The 27672-nt window shown below is 40.9% G+C and overlaps 1 protein-coding gene across 5 annotated transcripts; it reads left to right on the top strand.

Annotated features, from left to right (window-relative positions):
• Window positions 1-5: 5 nt before the first annotated feature.
• CPSF7 (cleavage and polyadenylation specific factor 7) lies at window positions 6-27672 on the top strand. 5 transcript variants are annotated; one of them, XM_075187936.1, is made up of 9 exons: window positions 6-257; window positions 7284-7502; window positions 7847-7950; window positions 10128-10273; window positions 10885-11317; window positions 11622-11734; window positions 11850-11997; window positions 12145-12296; window positions 15531-16540. In XM_075187936.1, the coding sequence occupies exons 1-8, from the start codon at window positions 147-149 to the stop codon at window positions 12278-12280; spliced, it is 1410 nt and encodes a 469-aa protein (XP_075044037.1). In that variant the 5' UTR covers window positions 6-146; the 3' UTR covers window positions 12281-12296; window positions 15531-16540. The 5 variants fall into 5 exon arrangements, with proteins under 5 accessions (XP_075044037.1, XP_075044034.1, XP_075044036.1 ...); XM_075187933.1 differs by lacking the exon at window positions 15531-16540 and adding an exon at window positions 27652-27672 and having other exon boundaries at window positions 7-257; window positions 12142-12296; XM_075187935.1 differs by having other exon boundaries at window positions 7-257; window positions 12142-12285.

Genomic DNA, 27672 nt, shown 5'->3' with positions numbered 1-27672 from the left:
GTGCGCGCGGGATCATCGCCGGAGCCGAGTAGATAGTGGGTACAGACGGAGCTAGCCGGGGACAGTACACGGAGACCGGAGCCAGACCAAGCAGTCTGGGCGCAGAGCGGAGGAACTGGGAAGCAGTCCGGATTCAGCATCCGGGGATGGCGGACGGGGCGGACCTCATTGATATCTACGCCGAGGAGGAGTTCATCCAGGTGGGGGACTCCCGGACGGGCGCAGAGACCGACGAGCAGCTACTGATACACTTACAGGTGAATACACGTAATGTACATGCAGATGTGATATATATGTACTGTGTACGTGCAGCTCTGATGTATATGCACGTATGTGATGAATGCACGGTAAATATACGAGCTGTAGATGCATACGGTGTATGATCAATGTGCACATACATGTTAGATGCACGGCAGACACACATTGTTATTACACACACACACACACACACACACACACTATAAATGCACGGCAAAGGCTAATCCTCTACATGCACATGATGCATAATAGTCATATCATTAATATAATACATAGTCATTGCATATATATTATACAAGGTGTAAACTTGTCTGTTTACATACACATGGCACATACATGTTATATTACATACAAAGATCACTCGTGTCCCCCCTACATGTTATGGTACAGATGCACAATACATGCAGGGTGCATGCATAATACATGCAGCACCAGGTGAGGTCCTTGTGCCAATATAAAGAGAGTTCTGTTCTCTTTCATTATTCCATGTGCTGCTTATCATATAAAGAGCAGAACATTCATTTACTACTTAAAACACATACCACCTCCTGACCATCTATCATCTCTTCGTCCTTTGCCTGCCATCTCCATTTTCTCCCCATTAGTCCTACTTTCTCTCACCACCCCTCCCTCTAGAATGTAAGCTCTCTCCAGCAGGGTCCTCTCTACCTATTGTCCCACTTCTGTCTGTCTGCTTTCTGACTCCTTTGTAGGTCCTGTTATGTCTTTTCCTGCACTCTTTGTGAGTCCCCATAGCATGTCTCAGTCATCTGTGGTACTTCATCTATTTGTTACTTGCTTCTGTATCCACCACTACAGAATCTGTGGTGCCTTATAAATAAATAGTAATAATAATAATATTTGAGAGCAAATATAGTAATAAAACATGACTAGATATGAAGAAGTCTTATTGTTTTTTGTTGTTGATGTGACACTAGGGTGATGGGGCTACTCAGTACCACTGTAATTTAGAGTGTATAGTGTTTTAATAATTAAATTTATATTTATCATTAATTATTAAATAGATGTAATATTGAATTCTAAGTATTTTTTTTGCATTAAACAGTGTAGATATTAACAGAAAGCTTTTTTCTTTTCTTTTTTTTTTTTTTAACTGTATACAATGGAGAAATATATGACGATCCCAGTGATTAGGGGCTGTTACACAAATTCAGCAAGTGCATTTGTTAAACAGGACCTCTGCTGATCCTATTGCATTACAACACCTTTTCTTTGGAGAGATTCAATACACTGGTTTAAAGTAATGGTGCAAATGATGAGTGGCCGCCAAGGCAGGAACCTCCACCAAAGTTTATTTTAAGTGAAAAACCTCTTAACCTTTAATTGGTGCTGTTTCTTGTCCTGCCTTTGTCCTTGCATTTTACCCACAAAAATGTTTTCCCTTTATTGATATTGGTCAATATAATTTTGACTGTTAAATAAGCAAGAGTATTATATAAAAAAAATGAAACTTCAATGTATAAGTCATCGTTTATTTATATAGCGCCAGCAAATTCCGTAGCGCTTTACAGTTGGTACAAACACAGTCATAAAACAATACTGAGTAATACAGATGAAGAGGTAAGAGGGCCAAAGAAAGATGAATTCAGGAGAACATTGTATTCTAAAATAAATATAATAATTTTTTTATCAACTCCATGACAACCATAACAAACTCATCTGAGGAGAGTCGCTAGATGTTAGTGGTGTAGCAAACACGGGACCTGGATTTTGGCCTTTCACCTCAGATGTGTGACATTACTTCTGGTTCAGAGGTCATAGGCTGACCTGAGGCCTAATACAGCATGGAGAAACTTCAGAGCTGCCTCGAGTACTGTCTGTGGAATATTATGGAACCTGAGCCCACCCCCAAAATGCTGAAGAGCACCTATTCCAGCGAAGCCCTTTAAAATGTAGAAAGCTCTCCCCAAAGTATAGTCCGTAAGTTATTTCCTTCTCGGTCCACGTTTCAGAGTCTGTTGAGGGGAAGAGAGAAGCAGCATGTCTCATCACTGGCTTTGTCTGAGAATTGTGAGGAGGCTTTCTGTGCAGGTTGAATTCCTCAGCCCTAATAGGCCACTGCTCGACCTCCTGAACAGTTTGTGGAATTATTTTCCGGAATTAGGAGAGCAATGAAAGACCCTTGTCACATAGGGGGATTTATATCCCATGCAAGGCCTCGCGAGTCAGACCAATAAGGAATGGGCACATCTGGACAGAAGTCTACCTAACCACAAGAGACTTGATCACATGTATTCTTTTCAGGATAAAGCGGCTTCAGGGTGGTGCTTGGTCCCTAAAATTGATGCTGCCGCTGTATATAGTCAGTCAGCCAGGACCACTATACCATTAGAACATGGAGGCCCGTTCAAGAAACCTTATATTTGACCTGGCTACGGCCTCTGTCTTCAGGGTACTGAGAGTATGGGCAAATACACTGCATCAGGATGTACATGGAAAAAATAACATACAGTATTTACTCAAAATCAAAAATGTTATAAGAAAATGGAATAACCTCCTATATGAAGCTACATTACAGGATTGCCCTTTCTACCAGAAGCATGTCGTCTTCTGTGGTCGCTAGGAGAGCTCTTTGGCTCCTTTCTCTTCAGAGAAAAGATTGGTTTTTTTGGAGGAAATTTTATCCTTTACCTCAAGAACAGAGAATAAGAGGTTTTTCTATCTCTTCCTCTCAACAGCACTTCAAAGAAGCACGGAACTATCAGCCGGGAGAGCAGTCTCTTTTAATGGTGTAGGTATTAAGCGGTCACAGTTGAGGCGTGAGGGAGTCCCTGGCAAGGCCATTTGAAGTACTTCTTTAACCTTGTAAACAAATATCTTCTGCTGTTTTATGTCATTTGGAGGAGATTCGTTCTATGGTGCAAGTCCAATTTGGAGTGTCCTGCTTCTACTAGCATTATCTTTATTTTCTTCACTATTGGTTCAACAAGGGTCTTGCTCTCAGCACTCTAAAGGTTCATGTATCTGCGGTTAGTGTTTTTCTGGACACTAGATTAATGTTTGAGGATCTTATATTTTCATATAAAAATTTTTGTGGCATCATTGAGATTTCAGTGGTGTATTGGACACCTTAATGTCTACTCCATTTGAACCTTTACACGTGGTGCTACACTTGAGTTATTACTTTTTGGCAATAATCACGTCTGCTGGTTGAGTGGGGGAAATTACATGTCCTGTGGTGTAAGGCACCATTTTTGAATATCTATACAGGCATGGTGGTGTTGTGAACGAATCCTACTTTCCTACCCAAGGGAATTTCAATTTTTCATATAAATAAGGAGATCATACTTCCATCTCTCTGCCCACAACCAACTAACGGCAAGGTGGACTGGATCATTTAATTTCTGTTTACCACTTTACAGCAAAGGAATTCATAAAAATAGATCAATAATTTGTCTTACCTATGTAGGACCTTGGCAAGGACTCATTACATCCAAACATACTCTTGCAAGATAGATCAGTGAAGTCATTGCACAGGCTTGTAGGAGTAACGGGGGAGAGGTGCCGTGAATTCTAAGAGTACATTCTTAAAGGACGATGGCAATCTCCTGGTCACGCAGGGCATATGATCTCTGCAGTGATTGATTTGCATCTTTACCAGACATTATCTTAAGGATTTGACATCTTCTTTTCATGTATTGCTTGGGTATGTCCCAGTCATTATAGCTGCCATGGAGTTTATAAGAAAGTGACAGCATTATTACCATTAATTTTATTTCCTTGAGAAATTCCATGGAAACCCAATATTCCCACCCATATTTTCTGTTTATTTCTCGGCTACAGCTTGTTTCTCAAAGATACCAGGGTAAGTAGGAGTCGTGCTATATGCCTTTCAGGAGTGTTTATTTTTCCCGTGTCTATTCGGCGGACTGGGGAGTTACTCTATGGACAGCCACAACAAATGGGTTATCTCAAAGAAATTTAACAGAAATAATTTTCTCATTTATATCCGCATATTTGCAAAAGTACAAGTGCACACATTTTGTAGCAATTTTGTCCAGACTAAATAAACAGCCACAATGCTTTGAAATACTGCTTGCATATTGGGTCAGACAGTAATAGAGGTCATTGTGCTACCTGCTACTCTTCCATAACTGAACAAATACAATTTTATCGGATCGTTTGCTGGTTGTATATAGCGATTGGTTTTCAATACACATATGGCAGTCATTATTTTACCATCAGACATTAAAATAAACGTAATACCGATTGCTAAACATTATATTTCTTTGAAGTCTGGTTAATACTTTCCAATGCAATCTCTTCCACTTGGCTATCATCATAATCTGAGACCAGTGGTAGAACAGACTCTACTGTGCCGTCCATCACCCGGTGTCTGGCATTTTTGTTTTAGTTTACTACTAGATTGCATAGTGTTGCATACAGGGCACAACACTTTCAATAAGTGACTGATTTGAGTTTGTTGTTCCTTTACAGTATTTAGGAATATCCTGGTACTGTATAAAAATAGTCAGGCTCCTAACTTCATTTATATAGTTAATGAAGTTGAAATAAAGATATGTTCATTAAGTTCAGCCTTTTCTAGATTCTGGTTGTGTTGATTCAGAAGAAGGCAATATAAAAATCTCCAGCATGGCAGCTGCTAATTAAACACTAAAGAAGAAATTAAACACTGACCCTGTAACTTCCCTAAGTCGGTCCCCCGTCATGACTATGAATTGGAGCTATAGATACATTTAGTGCCCAAAAGGAATCTGTTTATAAACGCAATTGCTGTTTTAGCTATAAAGTTTCTTGGAAGATTGTGAATAATCTTACCATTGTTACAGTGAAATACACTACTGCTATGTCCATATAAGTTGATAACCTCAATTGTTGTTATTAAATGACCACTAACGCCCAAAATTTGAAACATGAAGGTAAAATACATTGTTCAGTGCTAACCTGATATTCCACCGCAGTTTTGTTGAATAGTAAATGTTTACGTTCCCACTGCATTAGACAGCTGATGATTTGTTACAAATCAAAACGCTGAGATAGTTGTCATTTAAATAGCTGTGACATCACTGGCTCTGCCCCTATGTATACATCAACCAATCACATACTATCTTTTCTTTTTAAAGCAGCAATCCCACATAGGTTGTTGTTTTTTTTTTTCTTAAATAGCAAGTTAAGTACCCTTTTTAGGCATGTATCTCATTCATTTTTCCTAAGCTGGCCTTCTACAAATCATTATCTCCTTTATCAACATTTCTGGAAGTTTGAAAACCTATAGCTGCCACAGGCTCGCACAACTCTGCATGTCATGTGAGGGGAAGGATTTTATATTACCCAGAGCTCAGAGTAGCGTTCCAAAGCCTCTCTAAATCATGTGCCTGTGGTTACCATGGAAGTCCATGACACTGAGCAGTCTGAAGAAACAAAGAGAAAATGGTAAATATCTTTCTTCTTTATAGCCTGCCTTAGTGATTTATGTTTAAGAAAAACAAAAATCTCATGGGATTGCTGCTTTAAATGTGACATGTCATTGGAGCTGCATTGTGAATTTTCATTACTGACATAAATTGTAAGCTCTTGCAAGAGGGGATATATTTGACAGTCTGTGCCTTGGACTGTTGTGCTTTGTGATTGGCTTTTAATTGATGAGCAACTCATTCTTCATGATCTGCTATATACTCTTAAAGTTTTTCAGTAATAACTAGTATGACCAGATGTACTCCATATTGCTTTTCACTGAAAATCAGCAGGATAAAATAAAATGTTAACAAATGGTCCTAAGAATAAAAAAAGTACTTTGCAATATCGTTTGAGTGCAATTCCATTGGTCCTTAGAGATAGTTTATTCAAATGCTGTTGCATTTTAATGATAAATAATAATTTTTGTTTAATTTTTTTTTAATTGCTCTGCCGCTGATTTAGCTGAATATATTTTCCCCCACTAGCAGAGCAAGCATCATGGCAAGTATCATACATTGTAAGCTTGTGATCCCTCTTGCCTCAATTGTTCATTTGCTATTATCCAGCTTTGTTTTATCACTGTTTGTTCCCAATTGTAAAGTGCAGTTGAACACAGCACGATATACATGTTGATGATACTTGTGTAAATGTAAGGTTGCTGTAAATAAAGCTTAAATGCAGGAACAGATTTGAGTATATGGGCAGATTTAACAGTAGACGTAAGCCTTGAGTAGTTCATGATAAACAGAGCTGGTTACCATGGAAAAATTCACTGTCTGGAACAGTGGACAGTCCGTCTTTCTGTCCACCTGACTGCAGCTCGCATCCTAGCTACAGCCAGTGAATTAGCCTGAAACCGATCTCTGGCTCTGCAATCTGTATAGAATGCAGTGTTATTGTTGCTGGCAGTGCTGCACTTACACATTCCCCTAAAACCATGTTTAATGTGATGCCACCAAGACAAACTCAAAGTATTAATTCACTGGACTTCAAAAAGATATCCTTTTAAGTATTAAAAAAAATAAAATAAAAATCTCTGGGTTTTTATACAATTCACTGTTGGTATATGCTGAGCGCTGGGTATATGTGGATTATTTGGACTAATAATAATAATATAGAATTTAAGACCGTTGTATGCTAGTGGTTATTAGATATGATGTTCAATGCAAGAATGATGCGGACACCCCGCGCTATGTTGAATAGCCCTACCTGTCATTGTTCATGTTGCCCACCCTTTGGTCGAAGTGGGCTGGTATATGGTGGTATGCCAAACTGCCACTTCTCTTACTGCCTTCATTGTGAAACTATCGTATTCCATTCACTTACATTTTTGATACAGCCACTTCTAAATTTGTACTTCAACCACCCTTATCGTTTTTGACAATCCTGTTACATTTTCGTAACATGGTTTCTTGCTCCTAAATTATGGAGGCTTGAGTCCAGGCATGTATTGATGCAACAATCACTGCAAACACTGTCATGTTCCTCACTTCTAATATATACCATCCTTGTTTTCATCATTTTGATTTGACCTCTGGAAAGGTTCACAGCCTGGTGACATGATTGTCTGTCTGATTTCTCTCTAGGAATCCGAGTTTGCTGCAGAGCAGGTAGACCTCTACGATGATGTCTTGGCCGTGGCCTCTCTTGGCTCCTCTCACAGTGATGGGAAGGGTAATAACCTGGAGCCCACCTCCCCCATACAGGCTTCCTCTGCCAAAGGAAACAACAGGGCACCGTCCATTTTGTACACATACAATAATTTGCGCAAGAAAGCATCTGTGTATATTGGTAACTTTTCATGGGTGAGTACTGTTTCACACTCTCTCCTTACACCGCCAACTTCATTTACAACCAGTTTTGTTTTTAACAAATACATATTGAAAGAAGTCAATGAAATTCTGCACCAACCTTTGTTATAATCCCTCATTGTGTTGCCTGATTTGGGCCATACTTCAAGCTGGTGGTCTAGTGTGCGAGGCTGCTGACTAATAAACGGAACACTCTTGTCTCCCCACTGCTGTGTCACGTGGAAGAGACACACAGATCTTCAGATCTCGCCTCTCCATTAGTCACAATGCAATAGCACAGTACTGTTTCTTTATAGTTTATCATTAAGCTGTAACGGCTTTCCTCTTTAATTCACCAGTGGACGACAGATCAGCAGCTCCTCTCTGCCATACGCTCTGTCGGTGTCCGTGATGCCGTGGAAGTGAAGTTTGCAGAAAACCGAGCGAATGGCCAGTCAAAAGGGTGAGAAAGGGGCATGTTTAAAAGTAAAATATTTGTTGTGATAAAAAAATATATATATATTTTTTTAAATAAAAATAAAGGTCATTTTGTAACATTCACAAATATGTTTCAATACCTTAATCCTTTTAAAAGATCCTTGGCAAACCTTACTAACTTTAGCATAGTGTCATTTTGCTAATTCAGTTATAATAGCTTTTCGAGTCATTTTTTGTTTTTTATTTAGCTGCCAGAGTTTATCTCGCTGTGATTACAGACTTGCTTTGTCTATACAACCTGTCGGCTGCAGTGAAGTATGCCATAACAGCCTTTTGTCTGTTCACATTTTTATTTTTTGTATAACCAGTCAAAGAAAAAAAAACCTGTTCTTTGCTACTTCTCTCGCTTTGAAAGATAAAAATTCTTATTTGCAGCTCAGACCACAATATCCTGAACTTCTCCCTGTGTTCATCTTCAACCTACTACAGGACCAGATATCTACTGTATAAATGCCTAGTGGCGTGTGTGAAAAAAAACCAAAACAAGCTGCAGCGCCACCTGCTGGGCAGAGTTATACACTGACCTATATATTTCTTGAAGGAGAAGTGACAGTTGGGAGTGGTTGGTGGTTGCCGGGGGTGACAGTGGGGAGTTTTTAACACCTTAAGTAGCTTGATGAAGGATGTGGCGATGAAGATGAAGGATGAGGTGATGGAGAAAAATGATGAGGTGGTGACGTGGACAAAACCACGTTAAAAAAGGGCGCTTGCATCGGGAAGTAACGCTCTTCCCCTGAGGAGGCCTGGGCTAGGCCCAAATGCATGACAAGAACTTTTTTAACACCTTAAGTAGCTTGATTTGACTAGAATGCATGAGTATCATGCATGGGTTAACTTGTAAGTTTATATTCTCTACCACTCACTCAATGGTATCTTCCACCATTAGTACGGTTGGAGAGACCAGGGGGTAAATGTATCGAGCTACGGGTTTAAAAAAAATAAAAATGGAGACGTTGCCTATAGCAACCAATCGGATTCTAGCTGTCAATTTGTAGCATGTACTAAATAACTCTAATCTGGTTGCTATAGGCAACATTTCCACTTTTTCAAACCCACGGTTTAGTAAATATACCCCCAGGAGTCATGTTCTTCTATAAAATTTTGGTTACTCGGTCAGTACAGCTCCTTGCACACTATTGTTAGTGGCTAACTTGAGTTACTATTTTATCTGTGTACAATTACCTTGAATAACATAATTGTCAGCTATAACATACATTCCTTATAAGAAACTAACCTTTTAAAATAAAAGCCTGGTTGCATTCATGGACTTGCTTAATTGAAATGGTATTCAGTGGATCTGTGCTCACGAGCTGCCTGTCCCATTTTACTTCGTTACTTGTGTGCAGAAATTCAGGGTTTTTTGGCTGCTGTTCTCTATGCATATAATTGACCCTGCTCTATTTGAGAATCCTACATGATGAAAGTGAGTGGTCATTGGATGAGTGCAATGCAATCTCCAAAGTTGGGCTGGTTGGAAGTGTGACTTTGTAGTGAATTACCAGTATTCAGTTTGTCATTCTTTACTTGTTAAAGTAATAGAACTACAAGAGTCTTGGTACCTGACCCATACATTCTCTGTAAAAATATTTACTAGTACTTCCGATTCTTTTCTTCCGTTTTCCCTAACATATAAAACCCCTTCTATGTAAAAAAAAAAAAACACACAATAAAGTAATAAAAGTGTAACACTGCCAACTTTGAGAGAACTACTGCCAGTCGGTAAGCACTCAGATTGCAGAACTGATGGCATAAATAGTTTGCAAGTTTCTTACTTTAGTATGACTTTAAGCTTCCAACTTCAACATGGAAGTTTAATTTAAATATTTTCATTTTTGTGTTTAGTTGTACTTTTAAGGCAGTTGAACACAGGGGAAGCAATGTTCCTTTATCCTCATTCTCAAGCAGGACTCTATGAATAAAGTTCCCATAGCCATTGAGGAGTGCAAAGGAAATCCTTTCCCCAACCCTCCCTCCGGTCTGGAAGCCACACAGAATTTCATATTTCTTTAAGTCCTTCCGAGGTATGGAAACGTGAACGTATACGTTTGTGAATGTTACCAAATGCTTTTCGTATAGGACTAATACAGATATTTGTCATATTTTATCCTGTTTGCACAATTGTTAATGGTCCCTGTAATACAGGTACGCAGAGGTGGTGGTTTCTTCAGAAACATCCTTGAATCAGATTTTGGAACAGTTGCCTCTAAGGAAGTTAAATGGGGAGAAGCTTGATGTACGACCGGCCAACCGCCAAAACCTTTCCTTTTTTGAAGCTTTAGCACGAAAAAGTAAGACCCCCTGGCATCCACCAGTAATATGTTCTGATCCCAAACTCTGCTTTTAGGTGTTATTACAAAGTTTGTATCCTACTGCATGTCTAAATTATCCTCTGCTGTCAACGGCAACTTGTCAAGAAGGGAAATTCTATTCACTCTATATTTGGTTATTATAAGGAGATGTTAAACAGCTTCCATTACAAACCATTCTATAGCCCTACAGCCTTTCAGGCAATGACAGTCTCCACAAAGGATTAGAGAGATCAAGAGGACAGACCATGTGTACCTAAAGTCCTTGTAAGGACACACAACTGGGAAACTGGGACTGCCTTTGCACAGTCCCAGCAGATGTGAAGATAGATTGTCACAGTGCAACAAGTCCGAGCTGAAGCAGGTCAAGTACTGATTTAGCTGGTGGATCATTTAAACATTTAACAAATGGTTGTTTTTTATGTTGCAGCAATTTCTCATTCAAAATCCTTACTCTGTCCAGTTTGCACATGTGCATCTTGTGGTCTATTTGATCAGCATTTTCAAATGTTTATCAACTACTTTGTCTGCTGTCCCTCCATTGCTCTCAGACACTTTATCTTTTTTGATCTTTTGTTTTCTGTTCTCTGCAGAAATTCCCCCTAGAGCTAATTCAAAGGGTTCCGTGGACTCTGCAGATGGTTCTACCACCCCAACTGATGCTGTTGTCTCATCACCAGTTCCGGAGGCTCCCAAAAGCATAGTGCCGTACTTTGTACGCCCACCCTTCATTGAAAACCCTTCCCGAATTCCTGTCATGTCCCTCCCCCGTCCCCCAATGTCGGTTCCCCCACCTCCTTCACCCAGCTTGCAAGCTGCATACAGGGGTCCCCCAATTCCTCCTATGCACTATCCCCACCTAATGCCCCCGCCTTCAAGGCTGCCGCCCCCCCTAGGTATGCCACCCCCAAGTGGTGTGCCTCCAGCTCTTCATCTAAATCCTGCATTCTTTCCCCCTCCAAATACGTTGATGGGACCCACACATGATCAATTCAAGATGCTTGCCAATCCCTATGTAAGAGGACGGTAAGTGGCAACTCTTGGTGTACAGAAACAAATGTTTACACTGTATATTTTATGGATAAATATTAATTCTATCATCTCGTATTGTTTTTTATCTTCATTTTTGTCCAAAAAAATGCTATCCGATATATTTTCTTCACCCATGGTCATTCTTAAATTCAACTATCTTGATTTTAAGTACTACCTCGCTGAAAGAGAAGGTTCCTCCTGTGACCATATACATATAAGCAACCCCCATTACACTATATCTCCTGTGAACACTATTTACAACACAGCCATTGTATTAATGCCCAATCTGATTTTACAGGGACTTAAAACTCCAACTCCCTGTCAGCGAAGCAGAGTTCGAAGAGTTAATGAACAGAAATAGAGCGATTTCAAGGAGTGCACTTTCAAATGCAGTGTGTGGGGCAACATCAGGTTCTTATTTTTTATTTTATTTTTCCCCAAACCCTTTCTAGCCCTCTGCGCCCCCCCTTCAACCCCAATACTTTCTCACAGGACCTGCGTTTAACGGTTTTATTTCTCCACATAGGGGACTACGGAACCGCAATAAAAACGCTTGAAACAGCGATTGCTGTTATTAAGGAGTCTCGTGTGGCCAATGATGATCGCTGTCGAGTCCTCCTGACCTCTCTCCGAGATTGCCTGCACGGAATACAGGACAAGGCCAACTCTTCCAGGTACTGCTCTAGAGAACCTTATGGAAGGAGAGTGAAAATCCACTGGTTGCACTCTCATACAGTGGAGCTATTGTCTGTATGTATAGATGGAGATCATCATACCAACAGAGAGATAATTGGTCCATTTTGCTTTTCTCCTGACAGCAGGAAGCGCCACAGATCCAGAGACAGATCACCAAGCCGATCACGAGAAGGCAGCAGCCGACGTCACAGAGACCCACATGAAGACCGATCGGATGAGTATTACCATGACCGCCATCGCGAAAAGGACCGACATCGCTAACAGAGGTGATGGGTGGGTGAGTTTTCATGCAAAACAAGTACTGTGGTATAGCTGAGCTGGAAATTACGGCATGCCTGACCCAGTTTAGAATGATCAGTGGTCCTTCTAAAAACCACCAGAAGGTGTCACAGGATGGACATTAACTTGTGTTCTGGTATGAGATTATTAGTGACTGACAGACAATAATTGTAAAAAGGATGACACAAATGGTTATTATGAAAGATGAATGTAAAATCAATAGGTACTTGGCTGCTGAATACAATTTGCTGTTGAGAAATAATTTGACCTGAGGAGCCCCATTGCTAGATAGCACTCAGAAAAATAAACGTTAAGAGCCTTCTGTGTTTCAGTCAAAGCTAAAAACTATTTGGGTGATGGCTACCTGATAAACTGTTCTCCCTTATAATAGGTAAAACCAGTTATTTTCTGGACATATACACACTTTGTTCTCCATAAGTGATCATTGTATGTATGTTATCTACAAAGCATATGGGGGGGGGGGGGGGGGGGTTGCACAATCCTGTTAACCCTTCCACCACAAGGTGTTTGTGTGACCTCTTTATTTAAAGGAGAACTAAAGGTATCTATCCTGTCTCTCTCTTGATTACCTGTTGGTAGGAAAAATTACATTTTCTTGGTGGAAAGAGGTTAACACAACCTCTGAAGGGTACATACTTGACATTTTTACATATTTTAGTGCCTGTTGCTAATTTAGCGGAAAAAAAAACAACCTATTTAAACAGAGTGAATTTGACAAATAGTAATTGTGCATTAAAATGTGTAGAAATGTCATGTTTAAGTTTCTATGTTGCAGAGGTTGTGTTAACTTCCTTTCACTGGGAGTTTCAGTGACATGGGGTGCCCAAACTTTAGCATTCAACTATATATGTAGATAAACTATATGGACAAAAGTATTTGGACACTTGACCATTAGACCAACAGAGACTGTATTGACATTGTATTCAAATACATATACTTTAATATGGAGTTGATCCCCCTTTTTGCAGTGATAACAGCTTCCACTTTTCTTGGAAGGCTTTCCACGCGATAATGGAGTGTTTCTGTGGGAATTTGTGTCCATTCATTCTGTAGAGCAGTCATGAGGTCAGGCACTGATGTTGGACTAGAAGGCCTGGCTCGCAATCTCTGTTCAAGGTTATCCCAAAGGTGTTCGATGGGGTTGAGGCCAGGGCTCTGTGCGGGACAGTCAAGTTGTTCCACACCGAACTCATCAAACCATGTCTTTGTAGTCCTTGTTTTGTGCATTGGGGCACTGTCATGTTGGAATAGAAAAGGGCCTTCCCCAAACTGTTGCTACAAAGTTAGAAGCATAACATTGTCCAAAATGACTTGGTATACTGAAGCATTAAGATTGCCCTTCACTGGAGAATAAGGCCTAGCCCAAACCATTATCCCTCCTCCAACAAACTTCACTGTTGGCGTAACGCAGGTAACGTTCTTCCGGCATCCTCCAAACCCAGACTCTCCCATCTGACTGCCAAACAGAGAAGTGTGATTCATCATTCCACAGAACACATTTCCACTGCTCCACAGTCCAGTGTCTGTGTGCTTTACGCCACTCCATCCAATATTTAGCTTTGGACTTGGTGACGTGAGGCTTGCATGCAGCTGCTCGGCCATGGAAACCCATTCCATTAAGCTTCCAATGCACAGTTTTTGTGCTTACATTAAAGCCAGTGGAAGTTCGGAACTCTCCAGCTATGGAATCAGCAGAGCTCACACAACACCGAGGCCTGCACGCAGCTCTTGTGCAATAAATAGGCAGGAATAGAAGGCTGGGAACATACAAGCCTTAGATGGACCAGGAAGCAGCCAGTGCTTGGAACACATATTAATACCCCATTCATACTGCATGAAAAACCCGGGGTTTTGCCATGGCAAGCCCAGACGACCCGTGTTTAGGCCCAGTACGATACCGCTTTCATACTGCTGCCCCGACAATATCCCAGGTATATGAACCCGGAATATTGGAGGGGGACAGAGGCTTCCACGGAGACATATTCATACTGAACACGGGTCTGCATGGCAACATCACAAGAGGAGTTCTGATTGGCTACTCTTGGGGAAAAAAAACAAAAAAACAAAACAAAACACCATCACATCTTTATAATTGTGTTTGAGATCCAGGATGAAAATCCTGGGTCTCGTCATTCATTGTGCGGCGACCCGGGAATTACCCCACCAAAAGTCCCGGGTCTAATTCCCTGGTCACCAGACCCGGTTTTTAGACTTGACACCGTTCATACTGCCCCTCGACCTGCGTCGCCTGGGCTTGCCGTTGCAAAGACCCGGGTTTTAGACCCGGGAGTTTTGGTGGGGTAATTCCCGGGTTGCCTGCACTATGAATGGTGAGACCCGGGTTTTTCAACCTGGGCCTCACCAAACACAATAATAAAGTTAGGAAGAAAATAAAAACACATCACAAGAGGAGCCAATCAGAACTCCTCTTGTGATGTTGCCATGGAGACCCGGGCAGACCCATGTTCAGTATGAACAGGGTCTACCTGGGAATTTTCTCTCCGTGGGAGCCTCTGTCCCCCGGCAATATCCCGGGTTCATATACCTGGGATATTGCTGGGGCGGCAGTATGACAGCGGTATAAGAGACTGAGGGGTCATGAAACACAGTGCAGAGTCCTACAGCTGGACAGCTCCAATAAAACGATGAGATTAGTGAACCAAAGTAATGAGACGAAAATGAAAGTTAAAAATAAGAACAAGTGAACAAGGAAAATATCAATAGCTATAAAGGAGGAAATGGAAAAACTGCTCCGGGTGTAAAGAATGGGGGGGAAAATGCATTGCTCTCCGACATAGATTGCACATCACTGGAATAACAGAGAACAAATGTTACTTGATGAGCAGACCCCTGCTGTGTACCCATCATCATTTTTTAAACTACCCAGCCTAAAATACCTAAATCTAATTAAGAAAATACTGAATATAACAATCTACTTATTGCACAATAAAAATGAGGCTGTATTAATTTAGATAGAGGTCAAAGATGCATATCAACTTAAAGGGTGCTATTGACACACCGAGGATGCAAAGTATTTAAATATGTTAGCAATTTATTTTAATCTAGATTTTTCTTTAGCATATAGGGTCATGCTGTTTTAAACGTAACCCACCCAATTATATTTGGAATAGATATGAGGGTTGGGACATTACCTTGTATAATTTGTGAACATTTTTGACCAAATGGGTAACCCAGAGCCTTTTCTCTACAGGTCTCCAGAATGCTGCACAGATGCTTTTCGTTTGGTTTTCTTTTTTTTTTTTCTTTAATTCTTTTTTTTTTTTTTTAAATAAGAGACTCGCATTTTGTTGTCGTGACCTATAGATGATGCCTGGCCCTCCAACAAGAGGTGACATCTGTTATTGCAGCCCCTCTGGAATTTTATTCCATTTCATGCAGGGACCAACCTGTCCCCTTTATAAAGCACAGTTCCCAACCAACCGTCTCGCCTGGACACTGGCAGAAGAAGCGTTCTCTCCACACCGCAGACCCAAGCTGTTTGCTTCTCAAAGTGAAATCTTTTTTTCTTGGAAACTCTGTGCATTTCCCCAACTAGAAGCAGTGTCTATAGATCACTTTTTTTCCTTGCATTCTTCTGTGTTTTATCTTCGTCTTGTTGCATTTAGTTCATGTTAAGAGGTTTCCTATATAAAGTGAAATGAACTTCTATACAGTGACGTATGTAACTCATGTCTGTCTGTAAGTGCCCAGACTTGGTATGTCTTTTTATTCTTATTTTCTCTTATTTTGTGTTTCTTTCTGGTTGGCAGACTGGGGGTGGGGTGTGTTGGCAAAGACTGCTGAATGTGGTGTTTGGGGGGGGGCGACGATGACGACTGCTTACTGTGTTGGAGGGTGAACTGAACTTCCCTGTACTATCCATTCATAATTACATTATTTGGGTTGTATAGAGGGACTGCATTTACCAGGTTCTGTTATGGACTGTGATTGGGAGGGGTGAGTTCAGTGCTCAGTCTAAAAATAGTTTTGTTTTTTTCCTTTTTGTTTCTTCAATTTTATGTTATTTTTTTATATTAAGGAGAATAAAAACATCATGATTTTTAGTTGTGCATCTATTGATGGGCTACGTACTAGCTTAAGGGACGCCCTTGAGTATCCCTGGCCCCCCCTCCCGGCAGCAAGGAAATCACCCCTCCCATAAACATCCATTCTCACCACCTGGAAATTGTGAATAAACTTGATAACGTTGTCAATCTTTTACATGAGTTGTCTGATTCAATTTTTTTTTTTTTTTTTTTTTTTAATTATTATAGGAGACCTGTTTATTTCTACGGTTCTGTTACATTTGTGGAAGACAGGTGTTTAATTCTTGTTCTGATAAATGCGTCACACACCTCTAAAACGACATAATGGGGGTTTAATTATCAAAATGAAAGAATGTGACTATGAAACCTTTACATTTACCATATTTGACTTCTTACCCATCACAAAGCTAAATATGAAGTGTTCCTGTACAATGGATCCCTTTCTGTTCTCCATTTTTGTTAAGATACCTATTTGAGCATTCACCTGCAGAAGACAGATTTTAATGCTTCTTAATGCCATCATTTTGGGGGCGCATTGCATTCATAGCAGAAAAATATATGGTCTTGTGAGAACAGATCTTATTGATCAATAATTTCCATAGCGACATCCATTCCTGATGGAGACGGCATATACTGACCTGGGTGCATGCATGTAAATGCAACACAACCAAAACATGTTCACACAAGTCAGCCACAGAAGTGAATGAGTGTTCTTGTCTCCTCTCTCATCTGATCTTCACACCTCCTATACATTGTTTTTGCATTAGTTCATGCTGCTATACTTTTGACTTTCAGCTGTATAATGTAAGCATGGATCTGTACTATATGCACCTGTGTACATGATGTACAAATGAGTGATGGTTTCTAATGTAGCTATATTCTGAATACACAACATTGGCTGTACACACAAGTTTTCTGTACATGTCCTATTTCTTATAAAGGATAAGTAGTGCTGGCTGCTTGTTCCTGTGATAAATAAAATCTGTGGTTTTGGATGAACACTAAAACGAGTTTTGGAGATTGTTATAAAATACAGTGTACAACAAAAGAATAAATAGTAATGTAGCATCTGCCTGGGGTTAGTCACAAATATATTGTGCTTAGACACTTCAGACTGGACTCATCAGCTGCACACAGTGGTGACAGCCATCCTGTGGGCTGAAATCCTGCATTTAGATGTGGCGTCTGCATTTTAATTGTTTAGTGTCATAGTCCTGCCTATAATTAAAAATAGGAAGCGTTTAGGAACAACAGCAACTCAATCACGAAGTGGAAGACCACGTAAAATCAGAGTGGGGGTCAATGACTGCTAAGGCGCATGGTGCGTAAACGTTGCCAACGCTCTGCTGATTCCATAGCTGGAGACTTCCGAACTTCCACTGGCATTAATATAAGCACAAAAACCGCGGCGGGAGCTTACTGGAATGGGTTTCCATGGCCGAGCAGCTGCATGCAAGCCTCACATCACCAATGCCAAGCACCAAATGGAGTGGCATAAAGCACACCGACGCTGGACTGTGGAGCAGTGGAAACGTGTTCTAGAGAGTGACATCGCGCTTCTCTGGCAGTAAGATGGGTGAGTGGGTTTGGCGGATGCCAGGAGAACATTACCTGCCTGACTGCATTATGCCAACTGAAGTTTGGTGGAGGAGGGATAATGGTATGGGGCTGTTTTCAGGGGTTGGACTAGGCCCCTTATCTCCAGTGAAGGGCAAACTTAAAGCTTTAGCATACCAAGTCATTTGGACAATGCTATGCTTCCAACTTTGTGGCAACAGTTTGGGTAAGGCCCTTTTCTATTCCTACATGACTGTGTTCCAGTGCACACAGCAAGGGCTACAAAGACATGGTTTGATGAGTTCAGTGTGGAAGAATTTGACTGGCCCGCACAGAGCCCTGACCTCAACCCCATCGAACACCTTTGGGATGAACTGGAAGGAAGAGTGTGAGCCAGGCCTTGTCATCCAACATCAGTGCCTGACCTCATAAATGCTCTACAGAATGAATGGGCACAAATTCCCACAGAAACACTCCATCAACCTTTCAAGAAGAGTAGAAGCTGTTATTGCTGCAAAAGGGGGCCAAGTCCATATTAAAGTATATGTATTTGAATACAATGTCATTACAGTCCCTGTTGGTCTAATGGTCACGTATCTGAAAACTATTGTCCATATAGTGTAGGTGCAACACAATATATGGTGTAATATACAGCTATGTTATGAATGTAAATCTGATTGATAAACTTGGCAGCCCTAACAATGGGTTAATTTATTGGTCAGCTGAGTAGAAACAAGAAAAGGGAAACTCTTCAGAAGTGAAGACTTCTTGCTTGGGTGTCTGTCCTGTCTATTCTGCTCTGCAAGCAGTTGAGCACAGAGAGGTTTTCTGTGTTTCTAAGTGCAGGCTTACCTGGAATTCTCCTGGATGGCCCTGGTACTGTTCCTTGGAGGAATGCTAATTCGGACAGTGGTGACTTCTTGAGCCGCTAGTTGCTACAATAGGCAAAACACGGACTTGGAAATTTCAAACGGCTTTGTCAGACAAAGCTCTATGGGTGCCACGGTGCACTTCTAGGTCAGACGGTGTATGTATTGGAAGTGAGCCGGCAGCAAGCAGCTGGGGAAGCAGAAGTCTGCCTTGGAATAGTGCAGTGTAAATTGCAGCACAGCCAACAATGATTAAGCCTGAGCCTGTCTTAAAAAAACGCTAAAGTGCACTGAGCTTAGATAAACTCCTAGTCAATGGTGCTACCGGTACTATGTGTTAGTTTTTGTGTACACCTTCCTGGCCTGTAGGAGCATGTTATAGGATCTAGCTAAGAACTATAAACAGGCTCTAAAGTGTGGACCGTGTTCCTCAATCCAGAGGGGAACTAGTGCAGCCTCCTGAACAGTTTGAAGAATTAGTGATTTGGATAATATATAAATTTTTGTTACAAAAGAAGATGTATTCTTTTCATAGGTTAAAAAGTCCCAGATCACTGATGTGTTTGGTTTTGGATAACATGCCAGGACCCTTTATGTCATGTTATTTAGATACCGTGGGGGAATGCAAATGCTTATCCGACAGTGAGGAGAGTGAGTGCAAGCAAGAGTACAGATAATTTAATTTGAAGTAGTGGAAGTACTTCCGTGGCAGCACAGTGGCCAAGTGGTTAGCACTTCTGCCTCACAGCGCTGGGGTCATGAGTTCAATTCCCGACCATGGCCTTATCTGTGTGGAGTTTGTATGTTCTCCCCATGTTTGCGTGGGTTTCCTCCGGGTGCTCCGGTTTCCTCCCACAGTCCAAAAACATACTAGTAGATTAATTGGCTGCTATCAAAATTTACCCTAGTCTATCTTTCTCTCTGTCGGTGTATGTATGTTAGGGAATTTAGACTGTAAGCTCCAATGGGGCAGTGACTGATATGAATGAGTTCTCTGTACAGCGCTGCGGAATCAGTGGCGCTATATAAATAAATGGTGATGATGAACATTAATAAGGCTATGTGGGGGTACAGGACACCCCAGCTCCAATATGTTTACAAGATGTATTTTTTGAGGACCCCTAGCATAAGCAATAGAGCCTTTGTGGTGCATCGGGTTATAAAAGATCCTAATAAATAATGGGAGCAACTGGATAAGTGTCAGTCCAATCCTAGGAGACTTGATGTATCCCTTCCAGAATAACAAAGATTCTAAGTGGAATTCAGCTTTGAGTTGCTGATGCTGTAGCTGATATCTTGATTAAGGCAATTATTCCATTGGAGGATGGGGTTCGATTAGAAGAAAAATATAGAACTGTTTTAAGAAACATAATGTTCAGGGTCTGCAATTACGTCCTGAGTGGCTATAGTCTCGATCTCGAGAGCATTTAGAAGGTCTTTCTTTTTTTGCTGTCCGGCAGCACCAGCTCAAAGTTTGTTTTATTATCGGCAGACAGTATTCTAAACCGTATGGAGTGAACACTTCTAAACAGCTTTGTTTTTGAGGTGGGGGGGTCTGTACGGGTAAGGAATGAAGGTCTCTGATAACAATATCTAACTGACTTTCGGTAGGTGTGACATGCATTGAGTCTAGTGGTGGGGAGGATTTCCAATTATACAGAGGTCTGGACATCATGGACAAAGATTACAAAATAGATTTCCAAGCGGTACCCAGGATGGTACATCCATAGATTTACAGGTTGCCTCTCTCCACATTCTGGTTGTAGAACAGCATCAGTTTCCTCAGATTTTGCATTCTAGGATATCATTCCCAGTTCACTTGTCTACCGTTCAGTATGCTGGTTAGGGCAATCTCTGTTTATCTTACCAGAACAAAGGAAATTAGAATGACAATTCAGGTGTTTGCCCTTCCTGAGAGGGTATGTCAAGGGCATGCTCTGTACAAACATATTCTTGCAAGAATGATTCAAGAAGTCATTAGGCAGAACGATGGTGGGAATGGGTGTGAGGTGCCTGGAATTCTGAGGGTACATTCCACAAGGACAGTGTCAATTCTTTTGGCACATAGGCTCAGGCCTCACTGGACGATCTTTGCAGGTAGCAGTGGAGGTCATCACTTCTCACCTTTATTAGGCATCTCCTGGATGTGATCTTTACGGCAGATGCCCATTTTAGAATGAGCACTCTTCAGATAGTAGACCAATTAAAATTTATATGTATTACAATATCGGTGTGGGTATATTTTAGGAGCCCACCCTATGTTGGTAGTGCATGAGTGTATCCTATTATTAGGGCTACCTTGGAGTATGAGGAGGAAATAAGCAAATTTATTTTACAATTTCTCATTCTTTCCATTTAGAGGACACTGCTACCATGGGGTATAAAGGTCACTGTGCTTGGGAGTAAGGCACTACTACACTAAAAACTTGTCTGGCCTGCTTCTCCCCCTCTATTCCCCTGTACGGCAATTCCTCAGTCTTGTTATTAGTGTCCAAGGAGTAGGGCACTTTTAGTTTGGTTCTGTTATAATTATATTAATAGTTGGCACTAACAAGAGAACACTGCTATATGAGAGTGGGGCAGCCGCTGTCGGCAACTTTTCTCCAATGGTACTGGCTTCCGGAGAAGGGTCACCTGGTTGGCTACACAGGCCAGTGCCCAGGGACTGCCCCCCCAGATCTACCCCAATGCATCAAGATATCTCGATACTCTGCAAGAACCAGAGATCTACAAGCATGTCTAGTGGATGCCATTATGGTCCCCTTGCAGTACCAGCTAGTATAGCTTTTCCCTCCAATTCCTATGCTACCTTGGGTACTGAAGAAGGCCAAGAGAGAGGGTGTACCAGTAAGTGGAGGCACCAGCCTGGCCTAGAAGATCATAGCACGCCGATCTTCTAAGCATGGTGGCAGAATAACTGTGGAGACTACAGCTTGGAGAAGATAGTCTAAGCCAGGGGCCATTTTACCACCAGGACTTAGCATGGCTGGCTTTAATGGCATGGTGGTTGTGATTCTGCATGCTAAGGGTGTATTTGAGACCGTCTTCCAGCCCATGATCAAGGCCCAGGAAACAGACTTCCTCTAATAATTACCACTTAGTATGGAAAACTTACATTGGCTGGTGTGAACCTAAAAGTTTCCCACTCTGTCCTTCAAACTGGCTTGCTTCTTGTCCTTACAGGATGACCTAAATGGGGGGTAGGCTTCACTTAAAGTCCACGTGTCCGCGATATCCATCATTTGAAACTGTCTACTATTCCTGGGGTCCAGACCTTTCTTCAGGGTGTTCCTCATGTATTACTAACCGTAGCACTGTGAGATCTGATCTTGGTTCTTTCAGTGCAACAGAAGCTGCTTTTCAATCCTTTGGAATCTGTTGACTTCAAGTTTTCTACCTGGAAGGTGTCCTCCTTTCTGGCCATCACTTGCAGGTCAACATTTCTTGTCTTTCACAATGACAGCTGTTCTGTGCACCAAGGCTTCTTTCCAAAACAAGTGTCAAAATGTAATCTCAACCAAGAGATTACTATTCCTGCACTAGGCCAGAACTTGGCTTCTTGGCAGGAAGACTCACTCTACCTGTTGGATGTGGTTAGAGCCTTCAGGATCTATGTGGAACGACTGGTCTTCTTGCGTAAAACAGAGACTCTCCTTATCCTGTACGATGCACATGAGTGAATGGCCAGCAATGAAACAGAGATTTGTGATGGTGGATCAAAGCTTCCATCTATCAGGTCTATATCTCAGAGGGTACATATCGATTGGGATTAGGATTACGTGATTAGAGATCCGACATCCTTGGTTTTATTTACAGGGTGTCATATGTATATGGACACACCCAAATACCAGTTTAATAAAATGAGTTACTCCCTAACACTTGCATTTGTCTGTACACCAGGAGCCAAGACGTAGTACTTAGTACCATAGGTGTAGTGCTGATTAGAATTGTGTATTGAGAAGTAAAACAGAGTTAGGGAACTCTATTATCAGCAGTTCCCCAGATACTAAGTCCTCAGATATTCACTGTGAAGGATTACCAGAGCGTGAGTTTCTATACTAAATCAGGGAATACTGTTGCCATGAAGGGGTTCTTGGTCTGCAACAGTGTTTAGGTAGGTAGCATGTGTCATAGTAACATCCACATGAATGCCAGGACCCAAAGTTTCCTAGCAAAACATTGCCCAGAGCATCACACTGCCTCTGCCAACTTGCCTTCTTCCCAGAGTGCATCCTGGTGCCATATCTTCCCCAGGTAAATGACACACATGCACCTTTCTGTCCATATGATATAAAAGAAAACTATTCTGTGGAATTCTACTAGAAGGGCTAGCCTTCGCTCCCTAAGTGCATCAGTGAGCCTGGGGAAACACAAACAGGCTTGGATGTCCAAGGCAGGCAACAGTGGCGGATGATCGCAGGAACGTTTCCATGGGAAAGAAAAACACCTTCACAACATCCAGCCAAGTGAAGAACACTCTGCAGGAGGTAGGTATATTATTATCCAAGTCCACCATAAAGAGAAGACTTCACGAGAGAGAATACAGAGGGTTCACCACAAGGTGCAAACCATTCATAAGCCTCAAGAATATAAAGGCCACATCTCAAAAAGCCAGTCCAAATCTGGAACAGCATTCATTGGACAGATGAAACTAAGATCAACCTGTACCAGAATGATGGGAAGAAAAAAGTATGAAGAAGGATGGGAATGGCTCATGATCTGAAGCATACCACTTCATATGTAAAACACGGTGGAGGCAGTGTCATGGCATGGGCATGCCTGGCTTCCAATGACGCTGGGTTACTAGTGTTTATTGATGATGTGACAGAAGCAGCTGGATAAATTCTGAAGTGTATAGGGATATACTTGTCTGCTCAGATTCAGCCACATTCAGCAAAGTTGATAGGACGGCGCTTCAAAGTCCTTGTGTACAATGACCAATAATATACTGTGAAAGCAGCCGAGGAATTTTTTGTAAGGCAAAGAAATGGAATATTCTGCAATGGCTGAGTCAACCACCTGATCTCAACCCAATTTAGCGTGCATTTCACTTGCTGAAGGCAAATCTAAAGACAGATAGATCCACAAACAACTGAAGACAGCTGCAGTAAAGGCCTGGCAAAGCATAGCAAAGAAGGAAACCAGGCATTTGGTTATGTCCATGGGTTCCAGATTTCAGGCAGTCATTGCCTGCAAAGGATTAGTGACAAAGTATTAAAAAATGAACATTTTATCTATGATTATGTTGATTTGTCCAATTACATTTGAGTCCCTGAAAATAGGGGACTGTGTGTAAAAATGGTTTCAATTCTGAAACCGTTTCATACGATAATTTTGTTTAACCCCTTGAATTAAAGCTGAAAATCTGCTCTTCAATTCCATCTCCATTGTTTCATTTCAAATCCATTGTGCTGGCGTCCAGAGCAAAAATAATCAGAATTGTGTCACTGTTCAAATATATATGGACCTAAGTGTAATAATAGTGACTGCACATTTACTAACAAATAATATTTGCTTTATGGTTACAGCACACACAGTGTTACCTGTGCATTCAGGGTTCATAAATACCTCTCCCCTAATTACAGCCTTTCTGTTAGAATGAGCGCATCATATCTTTCTTGATAATGGCTGAATCCTATTATTTCCATTTACCTGTTACTTCACAATCTGTCCTGGGAGGATTCACTGTAAATTGCAGTATCAGTTATGGACAGCAGGTGGCAGTAACATATCTTTATTCTTTATACGTTTGTTACTTGGAAACAGATTTGTTGTATAGGAATTACCTGCAGTAAGACAGTGACAAGTGCACCAGCGATATGAAGAGTTCTGGCAAAAGAGTAAAAGCACAAAAGAGCACAAAAAAAGACCTTAAGTGCATTGAAGAAAATGGGAGTCACACAGAACCAGGAGGTGAGAGCAACAGATCTGATATTTATCTGTTGTGGCTATAAGGGGCTTCTGGATACTGTGAATTGTTGTGCAGACTTGGTACAGAAAGGCAAAAATGTATGGACATTCTTATTAAAATGCATACTTCACTGTCTCCTACTAGGGTGAATCCCTTTGGTTACAAGTGCACAATTATAACACTAAATAAGGCGCTTTGTCGCTGCACTGTGCAGTTTATTGGTAAGGCAACAACATAGGCTGTATGAATGAGTGGTCTCCCTGAAATTATGCTACAAGGGAATAAGTAAGGCCACGTTATACACGATTTGCCTATCTGGGAATACCCAGTGATTTAGCTTCTAACTATGGTTAGGACTCTGATTTATCTACAACAGAGGGACACTCTCCAGTGATTCAAGACTATAGGGAGGAAGCTTACGTTCTACTGCCATCTAGAGTCCACATAGATACAACAGGAATAGTGTTTTGGTGAATGTAACATTGTTACCATACTATAGGATCTTATAATCATTCTCCTTGGTTATTTCCCACCTTACCTATCGTGTACATACATGTGAAAGGAACTTCTATTTGGCAGATCTTCCCTAATTATCAGTATTCTAAAGATTGGCTCCACCACAGGGTTATACTACTTTTAACTCTATTCTTTTCAACACTATTACTTTTAAATACTTCGCTTTTTTTAACCAGTTGTATACCGACATACACTCTTTTTAATGCATACCATTAAAATATTAGTATTAATTGATTATTTACTTTACACCTGGAGTGCTATTTAGGTCAAGATCCTTTTTTCTTTCAGACCCATAAAATGCATACTTGCCAACTTTTGGAAACTAAATTCAGGGAGATCCCGGGCAGGGGGGCTTGGTTGGAGGGCGGGAGGGGCTCGGTGAATGGCATCATTTTGGCCCCACCCCACGCCAAAATGCCATTTTTGTTGTGGGGGCGGGGCCAAAATGACGCGATTCACTGCAAATTGCGTCATTTTGAGCAAGTTGCCGTATGCGGAATACTTGCCTGCTCTACTGGGAGTCCGGGAGATCTACCCGAATTTCGGGAGTCTCACGGACATTCCGGGAGAGTTGGCAAGTATGTTAAAATGCTGCACTGTACACACATGTACTGAAACACACATCAACCACATTAGTTGCTGTGCGTTACAGATCATGCTCTGCATTGCACAATTGTATAGTGTTTTTGTGCAAAATAACTAAAATACTATATTAATAGCATCCTAGAGCAATGCACAAAGATTAGCACACCAATTGGTATAGCACAACTTCTTAAAACACAAAAAAAGCTTGAACTGTACATAGTAACTAATTTTGTAAACAAAATAAAACATATAATTACTGTAAGAGTCTCTGGACCTACCAGCCATGATGGGACTTGTAGTTCCACAGTATCTGGGACTTGTAGAGCTACAGGTTATCATATAGGCAACTTGTGACTCTCCTTCACATGTTGAACTACAAATCCCAGAATTTCATCTGTAGAATGTAGTTTTATGAGAGGATTTTTTCTTCATAATACTTTGGAAAAATGAAATCATGTGTATCATGATTATGTGTTAAAATGAGGAACATAAGAATATAGACACAAAACATACGAGTCAGATACATTCCAAAAAAATTTTCATTTATAATTTGTTACCATATTATTTAAAGTTAAGTTTCTTTCAGAATTTTGTCTAATAGATATAATTAGGTAAAAGTTAAAGTATCTGTTATGTAATCATCATCATCATCATCAATATTTATTTGTATAGGGTGCATTGAGCACACAATTTTTATGTTGAACATATTGTTGGTTCTGAATCATCGAAAATGTTAAACACAGTTTTTATTCTTTTTCTATAGTTTTTTTTAAATGTATGATAAGTTTTCTTTATTGGTATGTTTAACCAGAGTCAGAGCACCTAAAGTATGTATTCTCTAAAACTGGTCACGCATGGACTCCTTACAGGAAATTAAGTGTTTGGGGCTAGAACAACCCGTAGCCAATTAGAGCTTTAGGATTTTAGTGGCAGCAGCACAGAATATTTCAGGAGAGATGGGGGTGATGATACTGGGTCTTGTGGGAGGCAGTGACTTGTTCACTGTACTGATTGGGTAAATAAAGGCAGAACTGCTTGGAACGGTGGTGCTGCCATGATGTGGGGAGGAGAATGGAGACAATCAGGAAAAGAGCAGGATCCTCCAGGAACTGACATGTTAGAGAGGCCTGGCTATGGATCATGCAGCATATGTGATGAGGCAGCAATATCATGTATACAGGATGGTATATTATGGAAGAATGACTATCTATGTTGACAAGGGGCAGGGCTCTCAGAACCAATATGGATTTGTTGTGGTAAACATTGCCCCCTACTGGTACGGCTTACCACAACAAGTTAAATCCCTATTCTGCACTTCAGCTGACTCCAGAGCGTCCTTGTGTAAGTGAGTGTGAAGTGAGAGCATCTAAACCCCAACAACAGCACAGAGCAGTTATGTCTCCTGTATACAGATAATGGAAGCCTGTGGTGTCACTTGTATTTCCAACTTGTTTACCAAGTAGAGATTTCTATGACTTTTATATTTATATATAGTATTTTCTTGTAATATTTCTTGTAATATTATGTTTGGCTTCTGTTCATTCTTACGTCACATAAGTTGGATGTATGCTCATCAACCCTGTCCATACTTACACCATAACGAGTATACAAATTACTGCCTTCCACACAATCAGCACACTAATATCCTGTCATATTCTATGTTGGCTCCAGGTCATTTTATCCCTGTCCACTGGATATATACAGATGAGCAACAGATGTAGTCAAACGCACCTTAAAAAGCTATTATGACAGATTGTCTTATGGTTAATAGTCATTTCAATGTGAAGTAGATTAGTTATACCTGTTTCATTTTGGCCCATAATTTACTGTGTATGTTCTCTGTCTTAGAATCAGAGCGTCCTGCGGAAA

This window comes from Mixophyes fleayi, chromosome 10 (assembly GCF_038048845.1).
Source record: "Mixophyes fleayi isolate aMixFle1 chromosome 10, aMixFle1.hap1, whole genome shotgun sequence".
In the NCBI taxonomy this organism is placed as follows: domain Eukaryota; kingdom Metazoa; phylum Chordata; class Amphibia; order Anura; family Limnodynastidae; genus Mixophyes; species Mixophyes fleayi.
The sequence above is the reverse complement of the archived record's forward strand: the minus strand, read 5'-3'. Positions and strand labels throughout refer to the sequence as shown.